This window comes from Numenius arquata, chromosome 2 (genome assembly GCF_964106895.1).
Source record: "Numenius arquata chromosome 2, bNumArq3.hap1.1, whole genome shotgun sequence".
Lineage (NCBI taxonomy): Eukaryota > Metazoa > Chordata > Aves > Charadriiformes > Scolopacidae > Numenius > Numenius arquata.
Window position 1 is genome coordinate 130,157,354 of NC_133577.1, and position 27,806 is coordinate 130,185,159.

At 44.0% G+C, this 27,806-nt stretch overlaps 1 protein-coding gene across 1 annotated transcript in view; it reads left to right on the top strand.

Moving 5' to 3' along the window:
- EXOC4 (exocyst complex component 4) overlaps positions 1-27,806 on the top strand; it is a 487,556-nt gene that overhangs the window by 18,091 nt on the left and 441,659 nt on the right. The window contains exons 2-3 of the mRNA XM_074168558.1: positions 10,493-10,682; positions 14,560-14,754. Coding sequence (XP_074024659.1) covers positions 10,493-10,682; positions 14,560-14,754 — 385 coding nt within the window. The remainder of the gene's footprint in view (positions 1-10,492; positions 10,683-14,559; positions 14,755-27,806) is intronic.

A 27,806-nucleotide genomic window follows, 5' to 3' on the forward strand; every position in this document is an offset into this window, starting at 1 on the left:
TGAGCCAGCAGTGTGCCCAGGTGGCCAAGAAGGCCAACGGCCTCCTGGCCTGTATCAGGAACAGTGTGGTGAGTAGGACTTGGGAGGTGATTGTCCCCCTGTACTGGGCACTGGTGAGGCCTCACCTTGAGTACAGTTCTGGGCCCCTCACTACAGGAAAGACATTGAGCTGCTGGAGCGTGTCCAGAGGAGAGCCACCAAGCTGGTGAGGGGTCTGGAGAACAAGTCATATGAGGAGAGGCTGAGGGAACTGGGCATGTTTAGTTTGGAGAAGAGGAGTCTGAGGGGAGACCTCATTGCCCTCTACAGCTCCCTGAAAGGAGGGTGTAGAGAGGTGGGTGTTGGCCTCTTCTCCCAAGGGAATAACGACAGGACCAGAGGAAATGGTCTGAAGTTGGGGCCGGGGAGGTTTAGATTAGATATGAGGAAGAATTACTTTACTGAGAGAGTGGTCAGGCACTGGAACAGCCTGCCCAGGGAGGTGGTGGCGTCGCCATCCCTGGAGGTATTTAAGAAACATGTAGACATGGAACTGCAGGGCATGCTCTAGTGGCCGAGATTGTGGGGGTCTTTTGTGTGTGTATGGTTGGACTCGGTGATCTCAGAGGTCCTTTCCAACCATGATGATTCTGTTAATTACTGGAGGAGAGAGAAGGCGATGAGTTAGTTTTAGTTCAAGTAGATAAACTGAGGGCTCATCTGATTGATACAGTGACTTGAGAAGACCATGAGTAGAAGGGTCTTACTGGTTGCTGTAAGGTCTTGTAAGAACGCAGAATGCTTTTGAATTTGGTGCAGAAATTTATATGTTCCAGCCATGGTGGACAAAAATGTAAATTATTGTCTGGGAAAAGGTTTGGTATGATTTAAAAAAAAAAAAAAAATCCAGAAGAGGCATTCTCAGTTTTATAGCACAAAACAATTGTTTCTGACATTTTGGCTTGAAACAGCATCACTTCTTACTTATATATTTCTATTTGATCCATTAAAGAATGAGTTTGCTTTTCTCTGATGACTTTTTGATGGTTCTTCAGTTCCTGCCTGGATCACACATGCATTTCACACATGTTCTCCAGCCATTAATCCAGACTCCCACAATAGCTGGAAATAACCAGGTCCTAAATCCCAAACCTTACACTTCTGAAACTTGCTCATCTTTCAGTAAAATAAATGAAGAAGCAGTATCTGATGTTGCTTTTCTCCATTTGGATCTTGGGTTTGTGACTTAAGCTTTTATTCTATCCATAAAGAAGTAATCTACAGGTATTGAAGGCAAACTTGCATGGAGGGGAAAAAATACCTATTAGGCTTAGTTTCTTTGTTGTTGTGTAGAATTATTTATCCCTTTTGGCATAGTAAGTGGTCCCTTTAGTGGTTTAATAAAGAGCTGTAAATACAGGTAAATTTTTTTTTTTGGTCAAAACGATGAGTATGATATTTTTATGATTCTTGTTTCTACAATATTTTCCCAAAACAGGTAATTAAAGAAAAAGAGAGATTCCCAGTACAGGTGTTAATTCTGGGAAGATTTCCCAGCTGGTGCATCTGAGTGAGCCAGCTGGAAATCTTGGAACATGGCAGTTGGCTGAGCTTGAAACTTCCATTGAATTCAAGTCTTGTAGGTCAGGATCACAGACTGGAAAAATATGTGATGGTGTGTTAGTAACAGTCTTGTCCCGGGTAAGCGTGTCCCTGGGATGCACAAAGCAGTGTTTCACCAGAGTGTGTAACTCTTCCCTTCTCCCCAACCGGCACATTGGTTTTATCTGGAATTCTGCAGGAATGGGTCATGATTGTCTTGTCTCCTTGCAGGTTGGGATGATGAAATGTCCTGGTAGGGTGAAGGGAAGGCCCTAAGTTGGCACTTACTCTGTGTGTGTTAGTTTGTACATGTGCAGGAGTTGGGTACCATCACCTCCAGCACCTCCAAAACATGATTCAGCTTTAGGTGGCCTAAGATACTGGAGTCTTCCAGAGGATAAGACCAAAGAAATGCTCAGTTGAGGCAGATGAATGGTTCCTCCAGCCTGGTAAATTGTCTCTAACAGTGGCAAAATGCCAGATGTTAGAGAGATGACGCAGGCCTGGCCACTTGTTGATGTCCAGTGCCTATGTATTTCCCTGCTATCCACAGTTGGTGAGGAGAGATGTTGGAGAACACATTCTAGCTGGTTTCTTTCAGTATTTGTTTTGACCTGTGGTCTGTGAATACATTTAAGTCCTTCTTTTCGAACCTGCTGATGGCTGTGAGCCTCAAATCCTGCAGCAAAATATGGGAGTTCACCACCTACAACGTAGAGCGTGTGCGTTATACTTTAAACTGATCTCCTCTTAGTTTCAACAAGTGCCACTAGTTCTAGATTTGGTGAAAAACTATTTTGCATTTACGTTATTCATCTCGTTTCTGAGCTTCTGCAGATGTCAGTCATCTCCTTTCAGCCTTTTCTTTTCCAAAATGAAGTCTTGACTTCAAGACTCTTGCAGAGAACGGCAGCTTCATCCCCTCTGTTGTTTCAGTTGCCCTTCCAAGGGCAACAGAAGAGAGAGGAGACCAGAACTGAACACGGAATCATGGAATTGTCGGAGTCGGAAGGGACCTTCTAGAGATCATCTAGTCCAACTTCCCTGCCAAAGCAGGGTTGCCCAGAGCACATCACTCAGGGCTGCATCCAGGCAGGGCTTGAAGATCTCCAGAGAAGGGGACTCCACACCCTCCCTGGGCAGCCTGTTCCAGGGCTCTGGCACCCTCACCAGAAACAAGTTTCTCCTCATGTTTAAATGGAACTTCCCATGTTCCAGCTTGTGCCCGTTGCCCCTCGTCCTGTCACTGAGAACCACTGAAAAGAGTCTGGCTCCCTCCTCCTTCAACCCACCCTTTAGGTACTTGTAAACATAGATAAGGTCTCCCCTCAGCCTTCTCTTCTCCAGGCTAAAGAGCCCCAGCTCTCTCAGCCTTTCCTCACAAGGGAGATGCTCCAATCCCTTAATCATCTTTGTTGCCCTACGTTGGACTCTCTCCAGTAGTTCCCTGTCTCTCTTGAACTGGGGAGCCCAGAACTGGATGCAGTATTCCAGTTGTGGCCTCACCAGTGCAGAGTAGAGGGGGAGAATGACCTCCCTCGACCTACTGGCCACACTCTTCCCTACACAGCCCAGGATCCCATTGGTCCTCTTGGCGACCAGGGCGCATTGCTGGCTCATGGATAGGTTACTATCCACCAGGACTTCCAGATCCTTCTCAGAAGTGCTTTCCAGCAGGTCCACCCCTAACCTATATTGGTGCCTGGGGTTCTTCCTCCCCAGGTGCAAGACCCTACACTTCACTCCATGTGTTGGCATAGTAAGGTTTTAGACAGCAGCGGAGCAATTCCTTTGTCTTGCTTTCATCTTGTAATGTTCTGGGCTACAGCTGCGTATTAAGCTCATTTTTCAGAGAAATATAAGTGTAGAAAAAGAGTTAACTGGCAACTGTGTTCCCAGCCTGTGCTGCTGAGGTTCCCGAAGTCAGACTGGATGGACTGGAGCTTTGAGACCTCTGTATTCCTGCTACCCTTCTCTTTGATAGGGGTTGGCAATATTTTCATGCTCCTGCTGGCTGTGTTATGGGTTTAAAAGGTGAGGTCTTCGGAGTTCAGACTGTGTGAGAAGGTGTGTAGTGCTCGGCCAGATGGACTGTTTTTTCACCCCCTAAAGCATCTTGATTCTGCTGAAGATGGCAGCAATATATATTACATATATAAGCAGACAAACAGCAAAATGACAACTAAAATTGATAGTTTTAGTTAGGTATTGCCATTATATTGTTTCAGCGGGAATAAGCTTGTGGTATCTCACAAAGTGTTCTGATTTCTAGCTCTACTCACTTTGTCCTCCTTGTGACGTGTTTTAGGGTTTCTAAGATACAGGACCTGTTGTGACCTCTCGCTCGGGCTTCGTAAACATCTGTGGTTTGGCTGTGCAAATGTCAAGTGTTTTTTAGCAAAAAATATTTTTTCCTCTAGAGGGCAAGGATAAACTCAATTACAAGGATGAAAACAACTGGGCGCCGCAATTTGAATCTGCTCAAAAAATATGGATGTGACGGGAAGCTGTTAGGGAGCTGAAGTTGGGCAGGAACTTGCTGGAGCATTAGAAAAGGCTTGTGACATCCTCTGGGGTTACAGCGGTGAAGTCTCAGCCTTGGAGAAGGGTCTTTAGCTTTTGTAACCAACTAGTGGCATTGCAGATGGATTCAAGCCAAAGCTTGAACAGCTTTGGCAGATCAAGAATTTTGAAATTGAATTTTGTTAATTAAAATGAAAAATTTTTCTAGTCTGTGGTATAGGTCAATTTGGTTCTGCTTCTACGTTGTCTGTAGCAATCCAGGATTCTCCTGCAATCTATAATGCCGGTTAGAGAGAATCGATGTTTTCATTAACTACTGAGACAAGCAATACTGCTCAGCCTCAAACTCTAACAATATGTCAATTCCCAAAAAGGGTGTACATTCGTGGCTGGTGTAACCAGCTGAATGAAGAACATTCTTCTAGCAAAAATAAGCAGTTCTTCACAAAGAAAGTGTATTCATCTGCAGGAGCTCTTGATGGAGGATGATTTATTCCCAAACACAGTCTTGGATGTGCTTTCTATTCACCTATTATAGCATGAACCCGAGCTTCACTGCATCTCACAAGTACTGTATGTTTAATATTGTTGCATTAACTGTATGCTTAGCTTTATTTTCTAGCACATCTTCATCCATTACTTAGTCTGAAGTGTTTACGTGACCTCTGCTAACAGCCTTGGAGTGTTCCAGTGGTATTTAGCGCATGTAATCGCGGCTCGCTGCTTTGAGGAACCGGTGCTTTGTAATCCCGAGGTGAGAAAGAGAAACTGGGCCACAAGGACACGGATCTGCCTGCTCAGCCCATTCCACTGAAACGCAGAGATTTACCCAAGGAGTCTGTAGTAGCTATGAGCTGTATTGCTCATGCTCTGGTGTCAAGATGCAGTCTGCAATGAGGGGGAGCTGTAAGCACCATCAGAGATCTGTGGTAGAACAGAGGCTGTAACACAATTTCTTAATTCTAGGCTTATTTTCGAACCGCTGTAACTACTGTTCTTACTTCCCAGGTGCTTTTTAGAATCATAGAATAGTTTAGGTTGGAACGGGACTTAAAGCTCATCTACTTCCAACCCCTGTAATGTGCAGGGACATCTTCCACTAGACTGGGTTGCTCAAAGACCCACCCAGCCTGGCCTTGAACCCCTCCAGGGATGGGGCAGCCACAGCTTCTCTGGGCAACCTGGGCCAGGCTCTCACCACCCTCACAGCAAAGAAGTTCTTCCCAATATATTATCTAAATCTTCCCTCTTTCAGTTTAAAACTGTTCCCCCTTATCCTATGGCTCCCCTCCCTGATCAAGAGTCCCTCCCCAGCTTTCCTGAAGCCCCTTTAAGGACTGGAAGGGGCTCTAAGGTCTCCCTGGAGCCTTCTCTTCTCCAGGCTGAACCCCCCCAACTCTCTCAGCCTGTCCTCACAGCAGAGGGGCTCCAGCCCTCCCAGCATCTCCGGGGCCTCCTCTGGCCCCGCTCCAACAGGTCCGTGTCTCTCCTGTGCTGAGGCCCCAGACCTGGAGGCAGCACTGCAGGGGAGTCTCCCCAGAGCAGAATTGCAGAATCCCCCCCCTCGCGCTGCTGGCCATGCTTCTGGGGATGTAGCCCAGGATGTGGGGGGCTTTCTGGGCTGCCAGCTCACATTGGTGGCTCATGTTGAGCTTCTCATCCACCAACACCCCCCCAAGTCCTTCTCAGGGCTGCTTTCCATCCGTTCTCCGCCCAACCTGGATTTGTGCGTGGTATTGCTGTGACCCAGGCACAGGACCTTGCACTTGGGCTCGTTAAACTTCATAAGGTTGGCCCAGGCCCACCTCTCTAGCGTCCAGGTCCCTCTGAATGGCATCCCTTCCCTCTAGCCTACTGACAGCACCATGCAGCTTGGTGTCATCGGTAAATTTGCCGAGGGTGCACTCAATCCCACTGTCCGTGTTAAACAGTTACACAGTGCTGGTACCAGTACAGATCACCGAGGAACACCACTCATCACTGGTTGCCTCTTGGACATTGAGCCGTTGACTGCAACTCTTTGAGCATGGCCATCCAGCCAGTTCCTGATCCCACTGTGTGGTCCATCCCTCAAATCCATGTCTCTCCAATTTAGAGAACAAGATGTCATAGAGAACAGTGTCAAATGCTTGCATGATATTGAAGTGTTTTTGCATGATATTAAGGTGCTTTGCGTACAGTACAAATTAAGAAAAATATCTTTTTTTTGGTGAAAATGTAATTTAAGGCACAACTAAGAATGTTTGGAAGTAGAATATTAATGTAGTAACATCAGAAAGGTTTCCTGTTTCTATAGCTCTCATGAAACAAGGAACTTGAAATGATACAAAAAAATTTCTTGTGTTGGAAGAAGTTACCCTGTCAGTGAAACGGTGATGGGGGGGATGTCCTCATCTCTGCGTGCTCCTTCTGCAGGATGAGAGGCGGACCCGCATCTTCTGTGAAATGTGTGGCTCTTGGTGTTTGGGAGCAGGGAGAAGAGGATCTTTCCTCCTCATTTTCCTGTGGTGTCTGTTATGGCCTCCTTCTGCCGCTGCCATCTGAAAGGGAAAAGGAGCATTAAAACCACATAAAATAAAAGACATCGCTTGGGTACCTTGTCTTCTTGCAGGGTGTTGTAGGGTATATTTTGGCTTTAATTCCTCTGTCCTCCTTGGTAGCTGAGTAGGACAAGCGCGTGTGCTCCTGTCCTCCTCGCATGCCGTGTTCCATATGGTACTACAGATTTCCTTGCTCACTTGAGTTTTCTTAACTGCTCTTTCTGGGATCGTGGTCCCCTGTGAAATGGCTTTTTTTTTTTTTCTTTTTAAAGATGGAGCCCTTGAGTGGGTGGTGCAGCCTGTTGTTTTTCTTTGAAAGGAAGAAAGAGTAATGAACTGGAAGTTTTGGGTATGCCTGTGTTGACATTTTGAGAGGGAGGGAGCATTTCTTGTAGGTTTAAATTCTTTGTGTTTATTTGAGAAGAGCTTCTGCACTAGAGTTCCTACTACTGTCCTGATGGTACTGAAGAATTCAGAAAAATCTATCAAATCCAAACCCTTCTGGTGTCCTGCTTGTTGTCATTGAAGATTCTCTTAAATAAATCATAGGAAACACATTTCTCTCTGTTTTTATTTTTCAATGATGTACAAGAAGTTCTCACACTTTATAACTTCTACTGTCGAGGACAAGTGACAGTTATGGCAAGTAAAGTTGATGTTTCCTTTCTTCCCTGACAGCAGGAGATACTGGGTTTAGTTTGGACATCCCATTGAGGGAGGTCATTCTCCCCCTCTACTCTGCACTGGTGAGGCCACAACTGGAATACTGCATCCAGTTCTGGGCTCCCCAGTTCAAGAGAGACAGGGAACTACTGGAGAGAGTCCAGCGTAGGGCAACAAAGATGATTCAAGGATTGGAGCATCTCCCTTGTGAGGAAAGGCTGAGAGAGCTGGGACTCTTTAGCCTGGAGAAGAGAAGGCTGAGGGGAGACCTTATCTATGTTTACAAGTACCTAGAGGGTGGGTTGAAGGAGGAGGGAGCCGGACTCTTTTCAGTGGTTCCCAGTGACAGGACGAGGGGCAACGGGCACAAGCTGGAACATGGGAAGTTCCATTTAAACATGAGGAGAAACTTCTTTCCAGTGAAGGGTGCCAGAGCCCTGGAACAGGCTGCCCGGGGAGGGTGTGGAGTCCCCTTCTCTGGAGATCTTCAAGCCCCGCCTGGATGCAGCCCTGAGTGATGTGCTCTGGGCAACCCTGCTTTAGCAGGGGAGTTGGACTAGATGATCTCTAGAAGGTCCCTTCCAACTCCAACAATTCCATGATTCCGTGATTTAACAAATCCAGAGTGAAAGCAGTTATGGTTGCAGAGAGCAGCACCAGCGTTCAGCAGTGGTTGTTTTTTTTTTTTGTCTCCTCCAACTATCTGACCCCTCCAAAAATTGCTTAAGAAATCCAGAAAAAAACCTCAAGAAGTTTTCTCTTACTCCTGGTGCTGTATTTTTTCAGTCTTTGGGGTTGAAAACAATGGCTGTTCTAGTCTTTTACTACTTTTCTCCTCTTTCAGCGTAGCGTGCGTACCGTCTTAAGGGGGTGCCTCAGTTCAGAGACCTAAGCTTCTGTGATTTAAATGGAATAATAGTCTCCACGTGCTCGTGCTTTACTGGTTGTATTTATAAAAGGCACCTCACTTTCAGCAAATAGATGCTCTGAATTTCTTTGAAAGTTGCGATTGTTTCATGATGTTCCAGCATGTGATCCAAAACAATTTGCATGCAGTGATTTATTTTTTTTAAAATACCTTTCTTGTTGCTTATTCACTCATCAAATTGGTTCAGAAACTGTCAGTAGAGCGAACAGAATTCATCCTTCTGGTTCTTAAGGCTGGGATATACCAGTGTTTAGGTCATAATCACTATAACTGATCTCTTGTTCACCGTGAAGTATAGAGTTTTCAATGTCTGTATTGCTGATTTAAAGCAGAAACCTGTGTGGACCGTAACTGCCCTTCCAAGGATAAAGGAAGAGGAAAATTCAGGATGACTTTTTGTCAAAACTCAACTTTTTGAGTGCTACGTGTACTGTAGGACGTAAGAATATGTCTTTTTGGTGATTGCTGTCTCCTTGGTCTTTCTGGTAGTGGGATCGAGTCATTCCAGGGTGTGCTTCTGGATCCGGGGGCAGGATCCAGGGTCTCAAGAGGGGTTGAGTGGGGTGAAGAGAGAGGAAGAAAGAGAAGATTGTACTGATTCCTGAGAAAACCTCAGAAATTTGGAGTGACATCAAGAAACTTCTTTTTCATGCCAGTTTCATTAAATTTTGACAGTTTTGTTGGAATCTCAAACTTCATTGATTTAAAAAAAAGGAAAAATTAAAAATCTTACTGGATGATTCCAAGCGCAAATATAAGTTGGGTGGAGAATGGCTAGAGAGCAGCCCTGAGGAGAAGGACTTGGGGGTCTTGGTGGATGAGAAGCTCAACATGAGCTGGCAACGTGCACTGGCAGCCCAGAAAGCCGACCCCATCCTGGGCTGCATCAAGAGAAGTGTGGCCAGCAGGTCACGGGAGGTGATTCTACCCCTCTACTCTGCGCTCGTGAGACCCCACCTGGAATACTGTGTCCAGCTTTGGAGTCCTCAACACAGGAAGGACAGGTTGACGTGGTGCTGGGAGACATGGTTTTGTGATGGTGTTGCATTTTGTTGTTTTTTGGGTGTTTATTTTTGTCAGTTAGGTTGATGGTTGGACAAGATGATCTTGAAGGTCCCTTCCAACCTAGAAGATTCTGTGATTCTGTGACATGGACCTGTTGGAACGGGTCCAGCGGAGGGCCACGAAGATGATCAGAGGGCTGGAGCACCTCCCATATGAAGACAGGCTGAGAGAGCTGGGGTTGTTCAGCCTGGAGAAGAGAAGGCTCCGGGGAGACCTCATAACAGCCTTCCAATATCTGAAGGGAGCCTCCAGGAGAGCCGGAGAGGGACTCTTTGTCAGGAGATGTAGTGACAGGACAAGGGGTAATGGTTTTAAATTGGAAGAGGGGAAATTTAGATTAGATATTAGAAAGAAATTCTTTCCTGTGAGGGTGGTGAGAGCCTGGCCCAGGTTGCCCAGGGAAGCTGTGGATGCCCCATCCCTGGAGGTGTTCAAGGCCAGGCTGGATGGGGCTTTGAGCAACCTGCTCTAGTGGAGGTGTCCCTGCCCATGGCAGGGGGTTTGGAACTTGATGATCTTTAAGGTCCCTTCCAACTCTAACCGTTCGATGATTCTACCATGTTACTCAGAGGTTAAAATAAATGAGTGTGTGGGGGGGCGGGGAATAAGGGCCCATGACACTTCTTTGCTGTCCTGGTGTATGTTTGAAAACTGGTTGGAAGGCGTGGGTAGGTTTTTGACCCATTTCTCTATGTAGTTGTGACGTTCCTCGTGTAATTTTGACGGGTAAGTAGTAGTAACTGCAATGCTCCTAACTATTTAGCTATAGATACACTTGCGCTGGTCCCTGAGTCCAAAGTAGAATTTCTTCTTTATGGGTCTTTTTAAGTAATAAATCAGGATATATTTCATATGTTCTACTCCGCCCATATTAACCACTCTCTGGAATTTTGATAACTAATGGATAACTTTCCCTTTTCATAAATCCGGTAGCGTAGTAGGAAAACTCTGAAACATCTGAAAATTGGGAAAGTAATAAACCACAACATTTATGGGGTTTTTTATTTTCTTGAAGTACTTTGTTCTTTACTGAACACCAGACAGACACGTTTACCAGAAATAAACTTCACTCAGTACAGACTAATAGGAGACTGGTTTGCGGTAGGTAGTACATTTTTTAGGGAAAGGCTAAAAAATTGTCCTTGGATAGAATTTCAAAACATCCCTAGTTTTATAATAATTTTGTTCTTAGGACTTTATCTACCAGTGATGATGTTGAGGACCGAGAGACAGAGAAAGGCCGTCTGGAAGAAGCTTATGAGAAATGTGACCGGGATTTGGATGAGCTGATTGTCCAGCACTACACCGAGCTCACCACTGCCATCCGCACCTACCAGAGCATCACCGAGCGCATCACCAACTCGCGCAACAAGATCAAACAGGTGAAAAATTAACTTTTACATGTTTTTCTGTGTTTGCATCCGCTTGGTACCCTGTACTCTGGGTACAAATCCGTGTAACTCCTCTATATTTTTCCTCTGTACTGTGCTTTTATTGGTAGTGTAATGGTGTAAGCTCCCATTTTAAATTTTTATTTCTCCCTCCCCTTTTCCAGCTGCTTGCTGTCATTCTGAACTAAACTAAAAAATGAGTTGAGAGAGCACTGTTACCCACTAATTCTGAACTAGGCCTGATTTTTCAAGTTGTAGAATCATAGAATGGTTCAGGTTGGAAGGGACCTTAAAGACCATCCAGTTCCAACCCCCCTGCCATGGGCAGGGACACCTCCCACCAGACCAGGTTGCTCCAATCCCCGTCCTACCTGGCCTTGAACCCCTCCAGGGATGGGGCAGCCACAGCTTCTCTGGGCAACCTGTTCCAGTGTCTCACCACCCTCACAGCAAAGAATTTCTTCCTGAGATTTCATCTCAATCTCCCTTCTTTCAGTTTAAAACCATTCCCCCTTGTCCTATCGCTCTGTGGCACGGCTGGGAGCAGACAATCCAGTCCTAATAGAGTGATCGCAGCCTGTGTCTTACTGGCACCATGTTTTCCACAGGATATCTCTGTTGTTTGAGCGCACGAGTGATTAAAAAGCAGAAGGAGAGGTGGATACGAAGCGCAAAGCTTTGCAGTGCCCCCTGTTCGTTGATTGTCTGGGCATGTTGCTATCGGGTTTTTGAAGCCGAAGGGCTGCTAAGCTAACACCTCTCCATCTAATCTGTTCGTGTTTTGATATGTTGGCCTCCAACCACCTCCTAAATAGTCTGAGTGATTCATCAGCTTGCTTTTCGCTCGGAGAATATGATTTTTTTTTTTTTCTGCTATTTCCCAACTCAGTTGTGTTGTGTGAATGTACACGAACTCTGTGCCCCCGTATCGTGCTGTATTTTGAGTGCTCACACTTGGGTAACGTGCCAGTAAATAACTCTGGCGCTCTTTGTTGTGGACTTGTTCCATCTGCTCTCTCCCTGCAGCGATAGATTAGTTCTTTGGACTCCTGTCCTATCTTTTAGTCCTCTCTGGTTTGTTATACCTAAACTTTGCAAACTAGGCACCAAATCTATTCCTTTATTTTTTTTTATTTTTTTTTTTTTTTCCCCGGCTCTGTGGAGGTCTCATCTCAAAACCTTTCGCAGCAATGCTTTAGGAGCAGTCGGCTCTTACCCTTCTGGGGCAATGTACTGACCTTTCTGGCTTTTAAAATTCATTTAGCATTTTCAAAGAAAATGAGACCGTTCTGATGCTTTCCAAGGGTAAGAGTTCATTCTAGGATTTATGTACAAAGCTCGGCGCTTTGAAAGCAGAGATCAATTGCGGTAAATTTGAAACAAACTGTAGCCAGTGGCCTATTTTCACACAGTACGCTGAGTTTTACAGAGGTCAAAACAAACATATAGGGGTGTGACCTTTTGGTCCCGCCTAAAAGAATGACTGTAAGGGTGAAGGACCTTTTGATATTTAAGTTTTCTTATTAGTTTTGGTCAATACGTATTGAAGTAGCTTTGACCTAATCTCATGGGAGGCCCCATATGTGGTTTGTCATCAATCTGTGTTACGCTTTCAGACTTTCTTTTGATGTTTCTCCTCTTATGGAAGGTAGATGAAGGTACAGGCGTTTACTTGCTTTAGGAATCATGGAAGCGATGGATAGTCCAGATCCCTGTGGATATCCACCTTTTTTTAGTCAGTTCTTGTAAGAATTCCTGCTGGGAGGGGGTTTGTTTTGAATGTAGCTTTAGAGGTGTTACTACTGTAAAACTGACTTATGAAGGAAAAATAATAGGGTCTACCAAAGGGAGGTTCTTTCTTAAAGATTTCCTGTTCACTCCGTCCCCTGCTCCCAAATGTAGACAGAGTTGATCGTCTTTCTTGCTAGGACAGGAGTAGGAATGTCTTGTGAGATTCCTTCTGGCCCCACAGTCGTTCGGCTGACCTAATTTGGCTGTATGGAACAGCCGTCCACTGGCGAGGTGTGCTGGGCCAGTGAAACAGTTTAAATTAAGGTATCGAACAGGGATTAGGTCTGAAATGAACTCTGTACCCATTTTCGTTTGCCTCTGCTTTTGCAGTAAGTTATGACACTCTTACATGAGCTTTTCGGTTGGCTTGAGGATTTTCCTGTGTTATTCTTTGCGGAAGGACATTTCAGAGTGCAATATTGCTGTATTGAAATCTTAGTCTCGTCGGACTCTGGATGGAGGCTGTTTTATGTAGCTATTGTTATTTACCATTTGTATTTTGGTCCATCTATGTGTTTCAGGTGTTGGTTTGGTTTTTTTTTAGTTTTAAACTGCCTTTAGTTGGACAAGGGAGGAGAACGTGCAGCTGAAGTGGGGCTCCTGCTTTGAAGTGCTTTGAAGGCTTATTATTTTAAAAATAAATTGAAGGGCCTACTTCTGAGAGTCTCTCTTCATGTGTAATTCAGTGAGAGTTCAGCCTGAGAAAAGGTTGGGCCCTAAGTATTCATAACTTCTCGCAAAAACAAGAGTGGTGTGAAAGCAATGTGTGAAGCTGTGTTGTTAATTGCTTCCACATTTTAATATGTATTATTGAGTTGCATTATGCAGGAAAAGCTAGGTTATACTGACCTTACCATAGGATACTGGGAGAACCTGAAAGCAGTGAACGCAGGCTGCGTGTGTGAGCAGAAAGAATGGAGAAGAAAGAACTCTAGGCTGCTCAGAGAGGTGGTGGAGTCTCCTTCGCTGGAGACATTCAAACCCTGCCTGGACATGTTCCTGTGGGACCTGCTCTGGGTGGACCTGCTTTGGCAGGGGGTTGGACTAGATGATCTCCAGAGGTCCCTTCCAACCCCATATCATTCTGTGGTTCTGTAACAGTAGAGACTTTGCCACTTAGAGAGGATGGCATGAGGCTCGGAAACAAACTGAGTGGCAAATGCCAAGCTGCTTCTCTGGGCACAGGCAATAGGACAAGAGGAAATGGCCTCAAGTTGCTCCAGGGGAGGTTCAGATTGGATATTAGGAAAAATTTTTACATGGAAAGGGTTATTAAGCCTTGGAATGGGCTGCCCAGGGAAGTGGTTGAGGCCCCATCCCTGGAGGTATTTAAAAGCCGGGTTGACATAGTGCTTAGAGACATGGTTTAGTGATGTTTTTTTATCAGAGTTAGGTTGATGGTTGGACTAGATGATCTTAAAGGTCCCTTCTAACCTGGACAATTCTATGATTCTGTGGTTTAATGGCCTCAATAAATAATGGAAATCCTAAATTGAACTGTATCTTAACTGCTGTTTGTTCTGATGAAGCTATATCTTGAAAAAAAACCCAAAAAATAAATAGAAAATTGGTATTGCTCGAGGTAGTAGGAAAATGGTTGTGCTCTTTAATAATTGTGTTTCAAGAAATGGACATCAAAGTTGAAGAAAGGAGGAGACATGCCAAAAGATTTAATAGGCAGATGGAAAATGTTTACAGCAGAAAAATTAGTAGTGGCTTATTTGCTTTCACTGAAAATTGGATCCTTGCAATATGCCAAAATACTGAATTGATTTTTGGAAAACGTACAAATAAGTCTTTGATGATCGTTGTAGGATCCTGCATTTGTACAAGATATTTAGTTAAATTTTCCCTGGTGGTACGAAACTTGTACTAAAAACATTTGATTCTGAAAGCAGTTCCTATTTGTATGAACTATACGTTTCCCTTCAAGGGAATAACAAGAAATTTTAAGGAACTTGGATTTGGTTATAGTCTTGTGATATTTTTGGAAATTTCTAATAAAATAATTGTGGGAAAGGGATGATCTGTGTTAGAAGCACTAGATTTAGTTAATCTTTTGACGTGTTGCTTCTAGGTGAAGGAGAATCTGCTCTCCTGCAAAATGCTGCTGCATTGCAAGCGGGATGAGTTGCGCAAGCTCTGGATTGAAGGAATCGAGCACAAACATGTCCTGAATTTGCTGGACGAGATAGAGAACATCAAGCAAGTGCCTCAGAAGCTGGAACAGTGCATGGCCAGCAAGCGCTACCTCAACGCAACAGACATGCTGGTAAGATGTGGGACCTTGTGCTGCGCCGGTGCCCACCAGAAACACACTGGTCAGCTGTTTCATCACCTGCAGACAACTCTGCTGTTTGTGGTGTTAATTGCTTCTTTTCCTGCTTAGATTCTTCTTTTGTCACTTGATGCTTTCTTGTACTAGAATTTCCTGCATGAGAATTTCCAGGACAAGAGGTAACGGGCACAAACTTGAACATAAGAAGCTCCATCTAAACACGAGGAGGAACTTCTTTGCTTTGAGGGTGGCAGAGCACTGGAACAGGCTGCCCAGAGAGGTGGTGGAGTCTCCATCTCTGGAGACATTCCAAACCCCCCTGGACACATTCCTGTGGGACCTGCTCTGGGTGGACCTGCTCTGGCAGGGGAGGTTGGACTAGATGACCTCCAGAGGTCCCTTCCAACGCCATATCGTTCTGTGATTCCTTTTGGTTTTGTTTTGATCCTTCCTGACTGGACTCAGCGTCACGGTCTCCCATCCTGTCGGTGAGCTCTTGGCTTTCAGAGCCATCTTTACCTCTGTACTTGTCCTGATCCTGGTGCTTTCTGTAACTATCTAGTTCTTTACCCATTTGATCTGCGCATAAGATCTCCTTCAGCTTTTGCAACCTGGTGCTTTCCTTTGAAAGTAATTTCCCCGACACCTACCTGGATCAGCTTCTTTCTTTATAGTTAGTCTAATGCTATAGTTCAACTAATCTAATTAGTTGAACTAATCCAATAGTTCAAAACTTTTTTTGTTATGGAAGAACTATCCTGTTTCTCACAGAATCGTAGAATTGTCTAGGTTCGAAGCGAGCTTTCAGGTCATCGAGTCCAACCATCAACCTAACACTGTCAGGGCCGCCACTAACCCATGTCCCTCAGCACCACCTCTGCCCAGCTTTTAAATACCTCCAGGGACGTTGACCCACCAGTTCCCCAGACAGCCTCTTCCAATGTTTGATAACCTTTCTGGTGAAGAAATTTTTCCTAATATCCATCCTAAACCTCCCCTGATGCAACTCGAGGCCGTTTTCTCTTGTCCTATTGCCTGTTACTTCTATTCGTATCCAGAATGCACTCACAACTTAGGGCATTGTTGAGAGGGGAGACTGTCTTTTACTATTTAGGTGCATTTACCTCTCGTTGTCTTCCTCTAGATCTTTTACCAGGACTCTTGATCCTTTCTAACTATTTCCGGCTCTTTTTTCATCTCCCCCCCCCCCCCTCCCCCCTTCAAGCATTTTTCCTCTTCAGTGCCATCTCTGTTATAAGCATACCTTTCAATTCCAGTCTTGTTGTGGAGGTAGAAGTTTCCTGAACTTCTCTAATAACAATCTTTTTTCTTTTTTCTTTTGGGTTTTTTGTTTTTTTTTTGTTTTGTTTTGTTTTTGTTTCTGAATTTAACAAGCACACTTCCCCACCAGGCTCCAGTCCTTTCTCTCCTGGAACTCACTTCTACCAATAATCAAAAACTTTACAAGGGACGTGATCCTTCCGCTCTCCTCTGGCCTCACATGAGTCCAGTTCTGGGCTCTCCAGTACAAGAGAGAGGTGGAATTACTGGATCGAGTCCAGTGAAGGATGAGAAAGAGGGTTAGGGGACAGGAGCATCTGGTCTATAAAGAGAGGCTGGGAGAGCTGGGACTTGGAAAAGAGAAACCTCAGGGAGATCTTGTGGTTATAAATGTCTGATGGGAAGGTGCAAAGAAAACAGAGCTGGACTTTTCTCAGTGGTGACCAGGGACAGGAGAAGAGGCTCAGTGGGCAGAGACTGAAACATAGGAATTTGTCTCAACATAAGAAAACATTTTTTTTTTTTTTTTTTTTTTTTGCTGTAAATGTGGTTGAACCCTAGAACAGATTGCCCTGAGAAGTTGTGGAGTCTCTGTCCATGGAAAATTTTCAAGACCAGACTGGATGTGGTCCTGGGCAGCTGGCTGTAGGTGACCATAGTTGAGCAGGAGGGTGGGTTAGATGTTCTCTAGAGGTCCTTTCCAACCTCAAGCAGTCTGTGGTCCAAAAGTGAAGGCGAAAGAAGTATGTCTGATCATATTCCCCTTTGTGTTTGCCAAAGAATGCCTTTAAGGAAATCTTTTCATTGCCTTCTTTTGTAATTGTTTTTTTCTACTTTAATGTCTTTTTACTTCTCTTAGCTGTGCCTCTTCACTTCTTCTTAATAAGTCATTATTCAACAGGATAAGGAGCTGGAAATCTTTGTGTTGTCACCTCATATTTGTAGAGCCCAGACTTGAACTTTAATTTCCTCCTTACTGTTTTATCTCATTTTACCTTAAATAAGGCTTTCTAAAACTTACCTTGTTCCCTCTAAATGTTTTCAATAGTTTGATGTCAGTCTCCTCATCGCTTTCTTTGATGACACGTGTAACCCCATCTGGATTTTTGTTGTCACGTCACATCCTCTTCTCTGATTTCAGTCTGCCATCACCTTCCTGTTGTTTTCTGTTGCTCCTGTTCTCTTTTCATGCCACATCTGGTCCATTCATCTTTCTATCATTTGGTCACAATTTTCCTTTTCTTCTTTTTTTTTTTTTTTTTTTAAACCATCTTCCAGGAACCCTCTCAATCTTATTCTCCTTCGAGTCTCGCTGTCCTTTTAATATGGGATCACAGAATGGTTAAAGTTGGAAGGGACCTTAAAGATCATCTAGTTCCAACCCCCCTGCCATAGGCAGGGACACCTCCACTAGAGCAGGTTGCTCAAAGCCCCGTCCAGCCTGGCCTTAAACATCTCCAGGGATGGGGCATCCACAGCTTCCCTGGGCAACCTGTTCCAGTGCTTCACCACCCTCACAGGAAAGAATTTCTTCCTAATATCTAATCTAAATCTCCCCTCTTCCAATTTAAAACCATTACCCCTTGTCCTGTCACTACATCTCCTGACAAAGAGTCCCTCTCCGGCTCTCCTGGAGGCTCCCTTCAGATATTGGAAGGCTGAACTTATGAACTTATATTTTTAATATGAACTATATCTTCTGTCTTTCCCACCGTAATGTAAACCATCTGGGATGGGTAATGTATCTGTTTCTGTTGCGTAATGTAAAGTGGAATTTTTATGATACTTTATAAAATGTTATGTAAAACCTATTGGACTTCCTGAAAACAGATCAACAGTGCAGTGACTTGAGGCAGGGCAGATGAGAAGAGCTCAGACAGGTTTTACCAAAACTTTTGTCAGGTTTAGAATCACAGAATCATAGAATGATTAGAGTTGGAAGGGACCTTAAAGATCATCTGGTTCCAACCCCCCTGCCCTGGGCAGGGACACCTCCACTAGAGCAGGTTGCTCAAAGCCCCATCCAGCCTGGCCTTGAACACTTCCAGGGATGGGGCATCCACAGCTTCCCTGGGCAACCTGTTCCAGTGTCTCACCACCCTCACAGGAAAGAATTTCTTCCTAATATGTAATCTAAATCTCCCTCTTCTAGTTTCTGATGTAGGAAATCAGTGTGTGGTGTTAGTCTGATATTTTCAATTATGAGAGATGAAGAAGTAGGTGTAAATTAAGGGTGTTCAGTATAGGGGGGAATCCACAGTATTCAGAGTTAACATCAGTATCAATTGAAACGTTAACCAGTTGGTGCTTTCTTTTACTGATGGACTTGCCAGTTTGGTTGCTTTTTTTTCGTTGTTGGATGGTTGGTTTTTTCAATTAAACATTTTCAGAAGGAAATTCCAGGAAAGTAATTAATCTCCTATCTGGAATATAAGATAGGAAGTGTGAGAAGAAAAATAACAATACGTGGGATTTATCATAGAATATGCTTTAGAAATGGTTTGCAATATACGTATTTGTGGTATCTTACTGGTTTGCAGTATATTGGGTATGCAGGGATTTTATTATTTATACACTTGCATACATCCACGTGTGTGTGTGCGGGGGGATAAGGTTGCATAAGGCTGTGAGATAGAGCCAATATTAGACCTCGCTGAAGTACGAGTAGTGTATAGTGCTGTTGTTTGTTTGTTCGTTTTCCAGAATAAGATTATGTTTTCTAAGAAATCAAATGATAATGATGTAAAAAGCAGCTGTTAGATTTTTACTTTTTTTTTATATCGATGAATGCAGAGAAATCTCAGCTGAGAACTGAACTCGTTATTTCAGCCGTTCGTTGACACTTGCAGTTCTTATTCGACAAGAAGCGTGCCTGTAGTAAAGAAATAGTAACCTACCTGCATTGGGAGCTTTTTTGTAGCCAAAAATCACTGCAGGCTCGTTGGTTTTTGCCATAGAATCATAGAATCATCATTCAGGTTGGAAAAGACCCTTGGGATCATCGAGTCCAACCATCAACCCTACTCTACAAAGTTCTTCCCTACACCATATCCCCCAACACCACATCTCAGCGACTCTTAAACTCATCCGAGGATGGTGACTTAACCACCTCCCTGGGCAGCCTGTTCCAATTAACGTTCCAGCCATCTTCCGTTAACGCTGCCTCTGCGAGGCTGTGATGTTGTAATCACTCACTGCCTGCAGGATAATTCCTTTTTCCTTTTATATGATAGGAATATTATGGAAAATAATTACTAACCTGTCAGGGATGCAGCGTGTATAGAGATCTCTCTGTCCTTTTGTTTCATTCCTTGAGGTAAACAGATGCTCGTGGCTTATAAAAAGCCCAAAGTGTGAGCTGACAAGGAGCTCGTATCCCTCCCGTTGAAATTGGAGCACTGATTAATACTCTTGCCTGTAGCCTTGTGATATGTACAGTCGAAATTAGACCTTTGCAGTCATCGTGTTAGTTTGATGCAAACGCTCTAATGGCATAATTTCGGATTCCTGCATGGCGTTTCTGCAGCCTGGTCTTTGTATTCCACTCACATTAATTGAAGTAATTTTGCCACTGAAGCGTGTTTCAAACCTCTGCATTTAAATTGAAATTTTAATTCCCTTATTGTTTGGAAAAGACGGCTGAAGATGGCTTGTTACAGGTTTCATTATCACTCAAAACTCTCCAGCTGCCGGTTCTAATGTGCGATGACTGAGTAATGCTGGGAAGAATTGTTAATAAGAGAATGGCAGCTTTTCCCAGTAGTATGAACACAATGCAAAGGTATTTTGTGACAGCTTACATTTGTATGAAGTTAAAAATTTTAAGTGGCAGCTTTTTTTGTTTCTGATTCTCTATCCATCTAGAGCAGCACAGAGGAGCTTCAAATATCACGTATTCACCTTCTGTGTTCCTTCAGCATCTTGGTAACACACGCTCCGGTGAGCGGAGCTGCTGGGATCGGGTTTGCTGTTCTGTAATTGCACCTTCCACAGTTTGTGTTAAAATCACAGAATCGCAGATTCCCAGGTTGGAAGGGACCTCAAGGATCATCTGCTCGAACCTTGCTTGGCAAAAACACAGTCTAGACGAGCTGGCCCAGCACCCCGTCCAGTTGGATCTTAAACGTGTCCGATGTTGGGGAATCCACCGCTTCCCTGGGGAGATAATTGCAATGGCTGATTGTTCTCAGGGTGAAAACTTTTACTCCTGTGTCCAAAGGAAATCTCCCCAGGAGTAACTTGTAACCATCACAGAATGAAGGGACCTCTGGAGATCATCTAGTCCAACCCCCTGCCAGAGCAGGTCCACCTGAATGTCTCCAGAGAAGGAGACTCCACCACCTCTCTGGGCAGCCTCTTCCAGGGCTCTGCCACCCTCACAGTGAAGAAGTTCCTCCTCACGTTGAGATGGAATTTCCTATGTTCCAGTTTGTGCCCGTTGCCTCTTGTCCTGATCACCCCTTGTCTTTTCTGTGTGACTCCTTGTAAAAAGGGAATCTCCGTCTTTGTACCCACCCTTTAAATACTGGAACTGGAATGGATTGTGAAGCTTTGGAGAAGTCAGGAGGGTCCAGAACAGATAGAACTCTAGTTTCAGATTGAATACGTTTCCATTATTTTCCATTTCTGTATATGCTTTTTTAAAGTATGAGTTAGTATGTTTTTCTGTAAAATTTTTCTGTTTTTTCACACATTAAGTTGCTAAAAGCCATGTTCACTTTTATGTGGCAATTGAGTGCACGTACACACATATGTGTGCATTTACTGTTTAACATAAAAATGTAAAAAGGAGAAAGAGGAGACTGAGGGGAGACCTTCTCACTCTCTACAACTCCCTGAAAGGAGGGTGTACCCAGGGGGGGTCGGTCTCTTCTCCCAGGGAACAGTCAATAGGACAAGAGGAAATGGCCTCAGGTTGCACCAGGGGAGGTTCAGTGTGGATATTAGGAAGAATTTCTTGACTGAAGGGGTTGTCAAACCTTGGAAGAGGCTGCCCAGGGCAGTGTTGGAGTCACCATCCCAGGAGGTACTTAAAAGTTGGGCAGATGTGGTGCTGAGGGACATGGGTTAGTGATGGTTTTTGGCAGTGTTAGCTTGATGGTTGGACTTTGATCTTAAATGTCTCTTCCAGCCTAACTGATTCTGGGATCAGGTGCTGAGAGGGGAATTCTGATGCAGAGGGAGCTTCCTAGGAAAAGGCAGTGGACAGTCTCCAAAGGGACCAGCAGCAGAGCTGGTGGCAGAGGCAAGTTTGGTTGGAGGCACGGCTGGCACTTGGCCTGGAAGCTGAGCTCAGTTGCTGGAAGGCAGGAATCCAACTTCTTCTGGAAGAGATGTTTTAGATGGGCTACAGAACACTGTAGCTGAGACAGAACTTGAAGCAGAGGACACGCAGCAGGATGGGCAGCAGTGGGACAGGACAAGGAGGATTCTTGCTTTGAGGAAGCAGTTCCATGTCTCATCCCCGCGGCACTGGTCTGTGTGTTGAAGGGCAGTAGGCTCTGCCCAGTGGTTACTTAATTACCTCAAGTATTGTAGAGGTCTGGGGTGTTGATCTAATTGTTCTGTCGCTAATGTTGACTCATGAGTTATCCATAGAGAGAAATTAATCTTTTCCATTTGTTTAAATAATCTAAGAGATGAAATGCTAAAAACAGTTGAAGGAAGAAATGTTGTTGAATCAAGTCATTAAAGGTCATATCATAATACAATTAAATGAAAACTGCTTAGGCTACTTTCTTTGCATTTCCTGGCTTTTATGTATCTGACTTTGACAAAGTAGTATTAGTTCATTAAAATTTCAAAGTATATAGAGTTTTTAAAAACATCTTTTCATTCCAGTAGACCATGAAACACTTACTCTGAACTTGATTTATGAGTGCGGGCATACGGTTCCTTTGGGATGGGATTGTGTCAGGTAACGAAATGCCATGAAACTGCAGAAATATATCCATGGGACAGGAGGGAGGATGACTGCTATTTCCAGTTGAAATTTGTTTTGTTAGGAGGAGATTTGGGAGGTGATGGTCCCCCTGTACTGGGCACTGGTGAGGCCCCACCTCGAGTTCTGTATCCAGTTTTGGGCCCGTCACAACAGGGAAGACATTGAGGGGCTGGAGCGGGTCCAGAGAAGGGCAACGGAGCTGGTGAGGGGTCTGGAGCACAAGTCTTGTGAGGAGAAGCTGAGGGAGCTGGGGGTGTTCAGCCTGGAGAAAAGGAGGCTGAGGGGAGACCTTCTCACTCTCTACAACTCCCTGAAAGGAGGGTGTAGCCGGGGGGGTCGGTCTCTTCTCCCAAGGAACAGGCGATGGGACAAGAGGAAACGGCCTCAAGTTGCACCAGGGGAGGTTTAGATTGGACATTAGGAAAAATGTTTACACGGAAAGGGTTATTAAGCCTAGGAATGTGCTTCCCAGGGAAGCAGTTGAGGCACCATCCCTGGAGGGATTTAAAAGATGGGTTGACATAGTGCTTAGAGACATGGGTTAGTGATGGGTTTTATCAGAGTTAGGTTAATGGTTGGACTAGATGATCTTAAAGGTCCCTTCCAACCTGGACAATTCTATGATTCTAAGAAAGAATGAAGGTAGAAAGAAGGCAGTATGGAGCCCTTGGACTAGTCTTCACTGAAGTTTAACTTCATATTTAGTTGTGTTACAGAGCTAGGAACCGATGTGGATCTGTATTTTACTCATGAGCACATCCTTCTCCCTCAGTCCTTCTCCTTCAGCCTGTCTTTGTCCCAAGAAGTACAAAGATGAAGTGACAGTAATTTGTTTCTCAAGAAGTAGGCCAAGTAACGTTCCAACACCTACTTTTCTTTCTTTTTCAATGTTAAGGACTTCTATTTCAGTTTCCTTATGTCGGGGAAAGAATAATATACGTCTCCCGCTCTGCTTTCTGAAGTGAATAATAGCATCGGGCTTTTCTCAGAGCTGACCACGTCCTTATTGCAAATTTGCGTTGTGGCCGGTTTGTTCTGTTTCTAGAGTGGAGCTGGTGGCTCTTATTGTTGGTGCGTTCAATTAAAGGGCCGTGGCGCAGCACCCAGAGGTACAGGAGCCGAGATTGCTCCGCAGGTAAATTAGATCATTTTCAATTGTGCTGATGCAGCAAAGTTAAAGCGCACCGAGTTCCCCGCCGGCATCCTTGCGATGCATTAAATGTATTTTTGCTCAGCTCCACGGGCTGTAATATCTGTATTGGGTTAATTTTTTTGAAGAGCATTGCTTTGTTGTGAAATCTAACCTTTATATTGGGAACGTACCAGTCTAAACTAGAGATGGCTGGAGAGCAGCCCTGAGGAGAAGGACTTGGGGGTGTTGGTGGATGAGAAGCTCAACATGAGCCGGCAACGTGCACTGGCAGCCTGGAAAGCCAACCCCATCCTGGGCTGCATCCCCAGCAGGGCGAGGGGGGGGATTCTGCCCCTCTGCTCCGCTCTGGGGAGACACCCCCCCAGTGCTGCCTCCAGCTCTGGGCCCTCAGCACAGGAGAGACATGGAGCTGTTGGAGCGGGGCCAGAGGAGGCCATGGAGATGCTGGGAGGGCTGGAGCCCCTCTGCTGTGAGGACAGGCTGAGAGAGTTGGGGGGGTTTGGCCTGGAGAAGAGAAGGCTCCAGGGAGACCTTGGAGCTCCTTTCAGCCCCTAAAGGGGCTCCAGGAAAGCTGGGGAGGGACTCTGGATCAGGGAGGGGAGCCATAGGATGAGGGGGAACAGTTTGAAACTGAAAGAGGGGAGATTTAAGTGAGATCTTAGGAAGAACTTCTTTGCTGTGAGGGTGGTGAGGCACTGGCCCAGGCTGCCCAGAGAAGCTGTGGCTGCCCCATCCCTGGAGGGATTTAAGGCCAGGCTGGATGGGGCTTTGAGCAACCTGGTCTGGTGGGAGGTGTCCCTGCCCAGGGCAGGGGTTTGGAACTGGATGACCTTTAAGGTCCTTTCCAACCCAAACCATTCCTTGATTCTGTGCTGACTGGCCCCATTGTCATTGCCAAAGCATTTTACAAAAAGTGTTTGTGGGTTGTTTTTTTCTTTTTAAAGTGCTTTACAGCACAACTGGGCTACTTAGTGGGTGAGAACATGGTCAGAAGTTGAAGACATTGTAATAAGTGGAAATGATGTGGAAGAATGATCGGAAAGCTACTGAGGCAACTTTCTAATGAGGGGAGAAGGAGGTGGCACAGGGAAAGGAAATAGAGGAGAGACTAACCATGGATGAGATATTTTGGAGATCAGTGTATGAGGGCAAGGAACCTTCCCGTGGGAAGTGGGAGTGAAACAAGGAGCTTAAAACATTGAAATGTTTTCTTAGTAGGGAAGGGTGGATATTGTTCTGTGTGTGGGCACGCTGGCATGGATTTGACCTCTTCCTGCTCGTCCCATGATGAATGCGTCCTACTTGATAAGTGTCCCCTACCTTTCTCTGCACTTTATGTTAATCCTTTATGAAGGCGTTTGGAGCGATTAACATCTTTGGGTTTTTGTAGCCCCAGGTGTGGGTTTTGAGGAGAGTTTTAATTTTTGCTACTTGAATGTAGCTGCTTCTTGTGGCTTTCCTCTCTGTAGTACAAGGAGAGCCTTTCAGTTAAAAGTCCCGGGCAGCGAGCAGATTTCTTACTCTAAGTACTCTGGTATAATGAAATTATATTAAAAAAAAAAAAAATCAACGCAGTTCTCAGTATGCATTTTATTTACTGTCTGCCTTTCAGCTGGAACAATGAAAATCAATAAAAACAGTCTTTCATTTTGTTTCTGCGTTTCTTATCGCAGAGCTGGGACTCGGGTACTGCTGCGGAACAGTTTTGTATCTTTGAATTAATGCCGTACGTGGAAAATAAGAGAGTTCTGTTGGTTTGGGATTCTGTAGAAATGCTTTTATTACAAAATTTAAATTTTTGGCCCTGCTTGAAATTCGCTTTCTTCTGAATTACAAAAGTAGTAATAGTTTCCCGATACTTTTTTTGCCTTGAAGCCTTTCCCCAGCTGACGTTGTGTCTTGTCATCGTTGACCTTATTGATTTCAAAGAAGCCGTTTAGAAAACAGAATGGCGAAGCTGACAAGGTTGTTTCTCACTTCGCATCACCTTCGGGGGTGTATAAATGTTTATGCTTAAAGGAACCCTTTCCTATTAGTCTTTAATGATTGGCAAACCTCGTGATTTCTGTTAGCTGTTGAGGGTAGGGATGAGAAAGAAGGCAGCTTTGTTTTTATTAAGTTGATGTATGTATAGGATTATGTTCTAGCAATTCACATATATAAGCATGAAAATCCGGAGCTTGCTTCTGTCTACTGCTCACTCATCTCAAATACTCTACCTTTACTCGGATGCTAGGATTTATTACTAATTTTTTTATCTGCTTTCAAGGATCATTCTAAAGCTTAAGTAATTAAGTTTGGTAGAATACTTCTAAGTTTCTTATATGAGAAGCATTGATGCTGTGTATTGTTAGAACATTTTTAACCTCTTTTTTTATCTTTCTCTTTTTTTTTTTTTTCTTCTCTTTAAATTCTCTTTTCTGATCTCTCTTTTTTTTGTTTTAAATAAACTTGCTAGACTGGTTTTTAAGACATCAGAATGTGGAGAGTTTCTTTCCCTTTGAAACATCTTATCATTTTTTTCCTCAGTATACTTATCGATAACTTTATCTCCTGCTTTTTATCCTTTAATTTCCATTATCTGAGGCAGTCTATTGCATTAAACCGTTAGTGCCTAATACGGCTTCATTTGCATTGACACGTGCTTGACCCCAGCCCCTCCGCTCTTAGTTAATGCACCAACAAGCATTGATATCTCTCTGGGGTATTATCGCGTGGCTGTTAGCTCTACTAATAACAACCATTCATTTCGGCTGATGAAAGTTTTTATTAAATAAGAAAACATGCTGTAATGAAGGTAGAGTAGAGGTGTCTGGCGCCTTTTTAATGGTGAAAGGGAGCCGTAGCTGTACGACGAGACACCATCCGTAATGAAAGGCAGAGGCATCTCTAAGGTTATGATGGATGCTTTTGGGAATGGGCATTTCTGAACGTCAAATTTAATCCTTCCTGATTATAGTGTCGATGCGGCGATGAGAAGTTCTTTGCTTAAGGCCATTGCTCCTGCCTTTAACGATGCAGCCTTTCTTGGGAGCACTCTCTGAACAGCTGGAGAGTTTTGTGGCTTAGTTTATGCTTATTTCCATTTTAACTCATTAACCTGGTCGTGTTCCATCCCTTCAGGTTAGTATTTCTTTTGCTATTTATGCTGTTGGTAATTTTTTATTATAAAGGTATCATAGAATCATAGAATTGTCCGGGTTGGAAGGGACCTGTAAGATCATCTAGTCCAACCATCAACCTAACTCTGATAAAACCATCACTAAACCATGTCTCTAAGCACTATGTCAACCCGTCTTTTAAATCCCTCCAGGGAAGATGCCTCAACCCCTTCCCTGGGCAGCCCATTCCAAGGCTTAGTAACCCTTTCCGTGTAAAAATTTTTTCCTAATATCCAATCTGAACCTCCCCTGGAGCAACTTGAGGCCATTTCCTCTTGTATGATACAGACTATATTCTGTGAGACATTGAAATTTTTATCACTTCATCTTTGAATACAGCCGGTGTTTTTCCAGTAGTCACTGGTCTTCCTATGGATTCTTGTTTATACTCTGGATTGTACAGACATAATTCTGTCCATAGTAAAATATCAGAACAAACACCAAGAGATAGTGTTGAAGATAGATTGGATTATGGGACAATGTGAAATAATCTAGATAAATCTGCAACTTTAAAGTTAGTGAATGGTGGGTGAGAACATGCAATAAATGTAATTTTTCGGTAAAGCATTTGAAACTGGGTGAATTTAACCCAGAAGTTTTCCCCTGAAGTAAACTGATTTATTTCTGGTAAAGTTGGTGTAACCTTCAAAATGGTGGGATAGATGAACCGTCCTCAGGTGGACCTAGAGGAAGACTTATGCTGAACAGCCCATAAATGAAGATGCATAGACTTCTTAATAGTGCATAGATGCATAGAAACATAATAGAGTGCCTATTAATTCTGTAATAAAAAAAAAGTGTTAGTAAATTAATAGATGAGGGGCTAATTGAAAGGAGTTAAAGATTCCTTTAACAACAGGGATATGGGACACAGGGAACGTAAAAAAAAAAAAATAAAAAAAAAAAAATTAAATGTTTTCTTGAAGACAACAAGAGAATCAATTTGGGAAGCTACAGGTTTGCATTGAAAGGAAAATCCTGATGTTTTACTTTAATGCATTAGGACCTCATTGTTGTAGATATGATTCCTATAGGGAGAAGACTTTTGGGACATAGATGGTCCTGAAAAAACCACGCTTTTCTTAATGGCAATTAAGACTAAATAAGGATGCGTTAAATCAAGAGTCAAAACAGTATGGAAATGAAAACTAGAAGGAAAAGCCTTTTTTCATTATTTTTGCTGTATATATACCTACAAGTATATTACTAGTCCATGGCCGTGCTCCAGGGAGATTTAATATTGATATCTGCACAAGGTCAGACCAAAGGTGGTTTTAGGTCAGCCCTGTGTCTGGTGCAGACGGTGTGTAGAAGGGAGTGAGGAGAATGTGACCAACAGCAATCCTTTCCCAAACACTCTGAGCTTACTGCACTTTGCAACATGCAGCTTTTAACGGAAAAGCTGGTGTCTTTTGTGTTGAATAGCACTCAGCAGATGTTTCTTGGAGGTATTTAAAAGCCGGGCAGACGTGGTGCTGAGGGACATGGTTTTGTGGTGGTTTTGTCA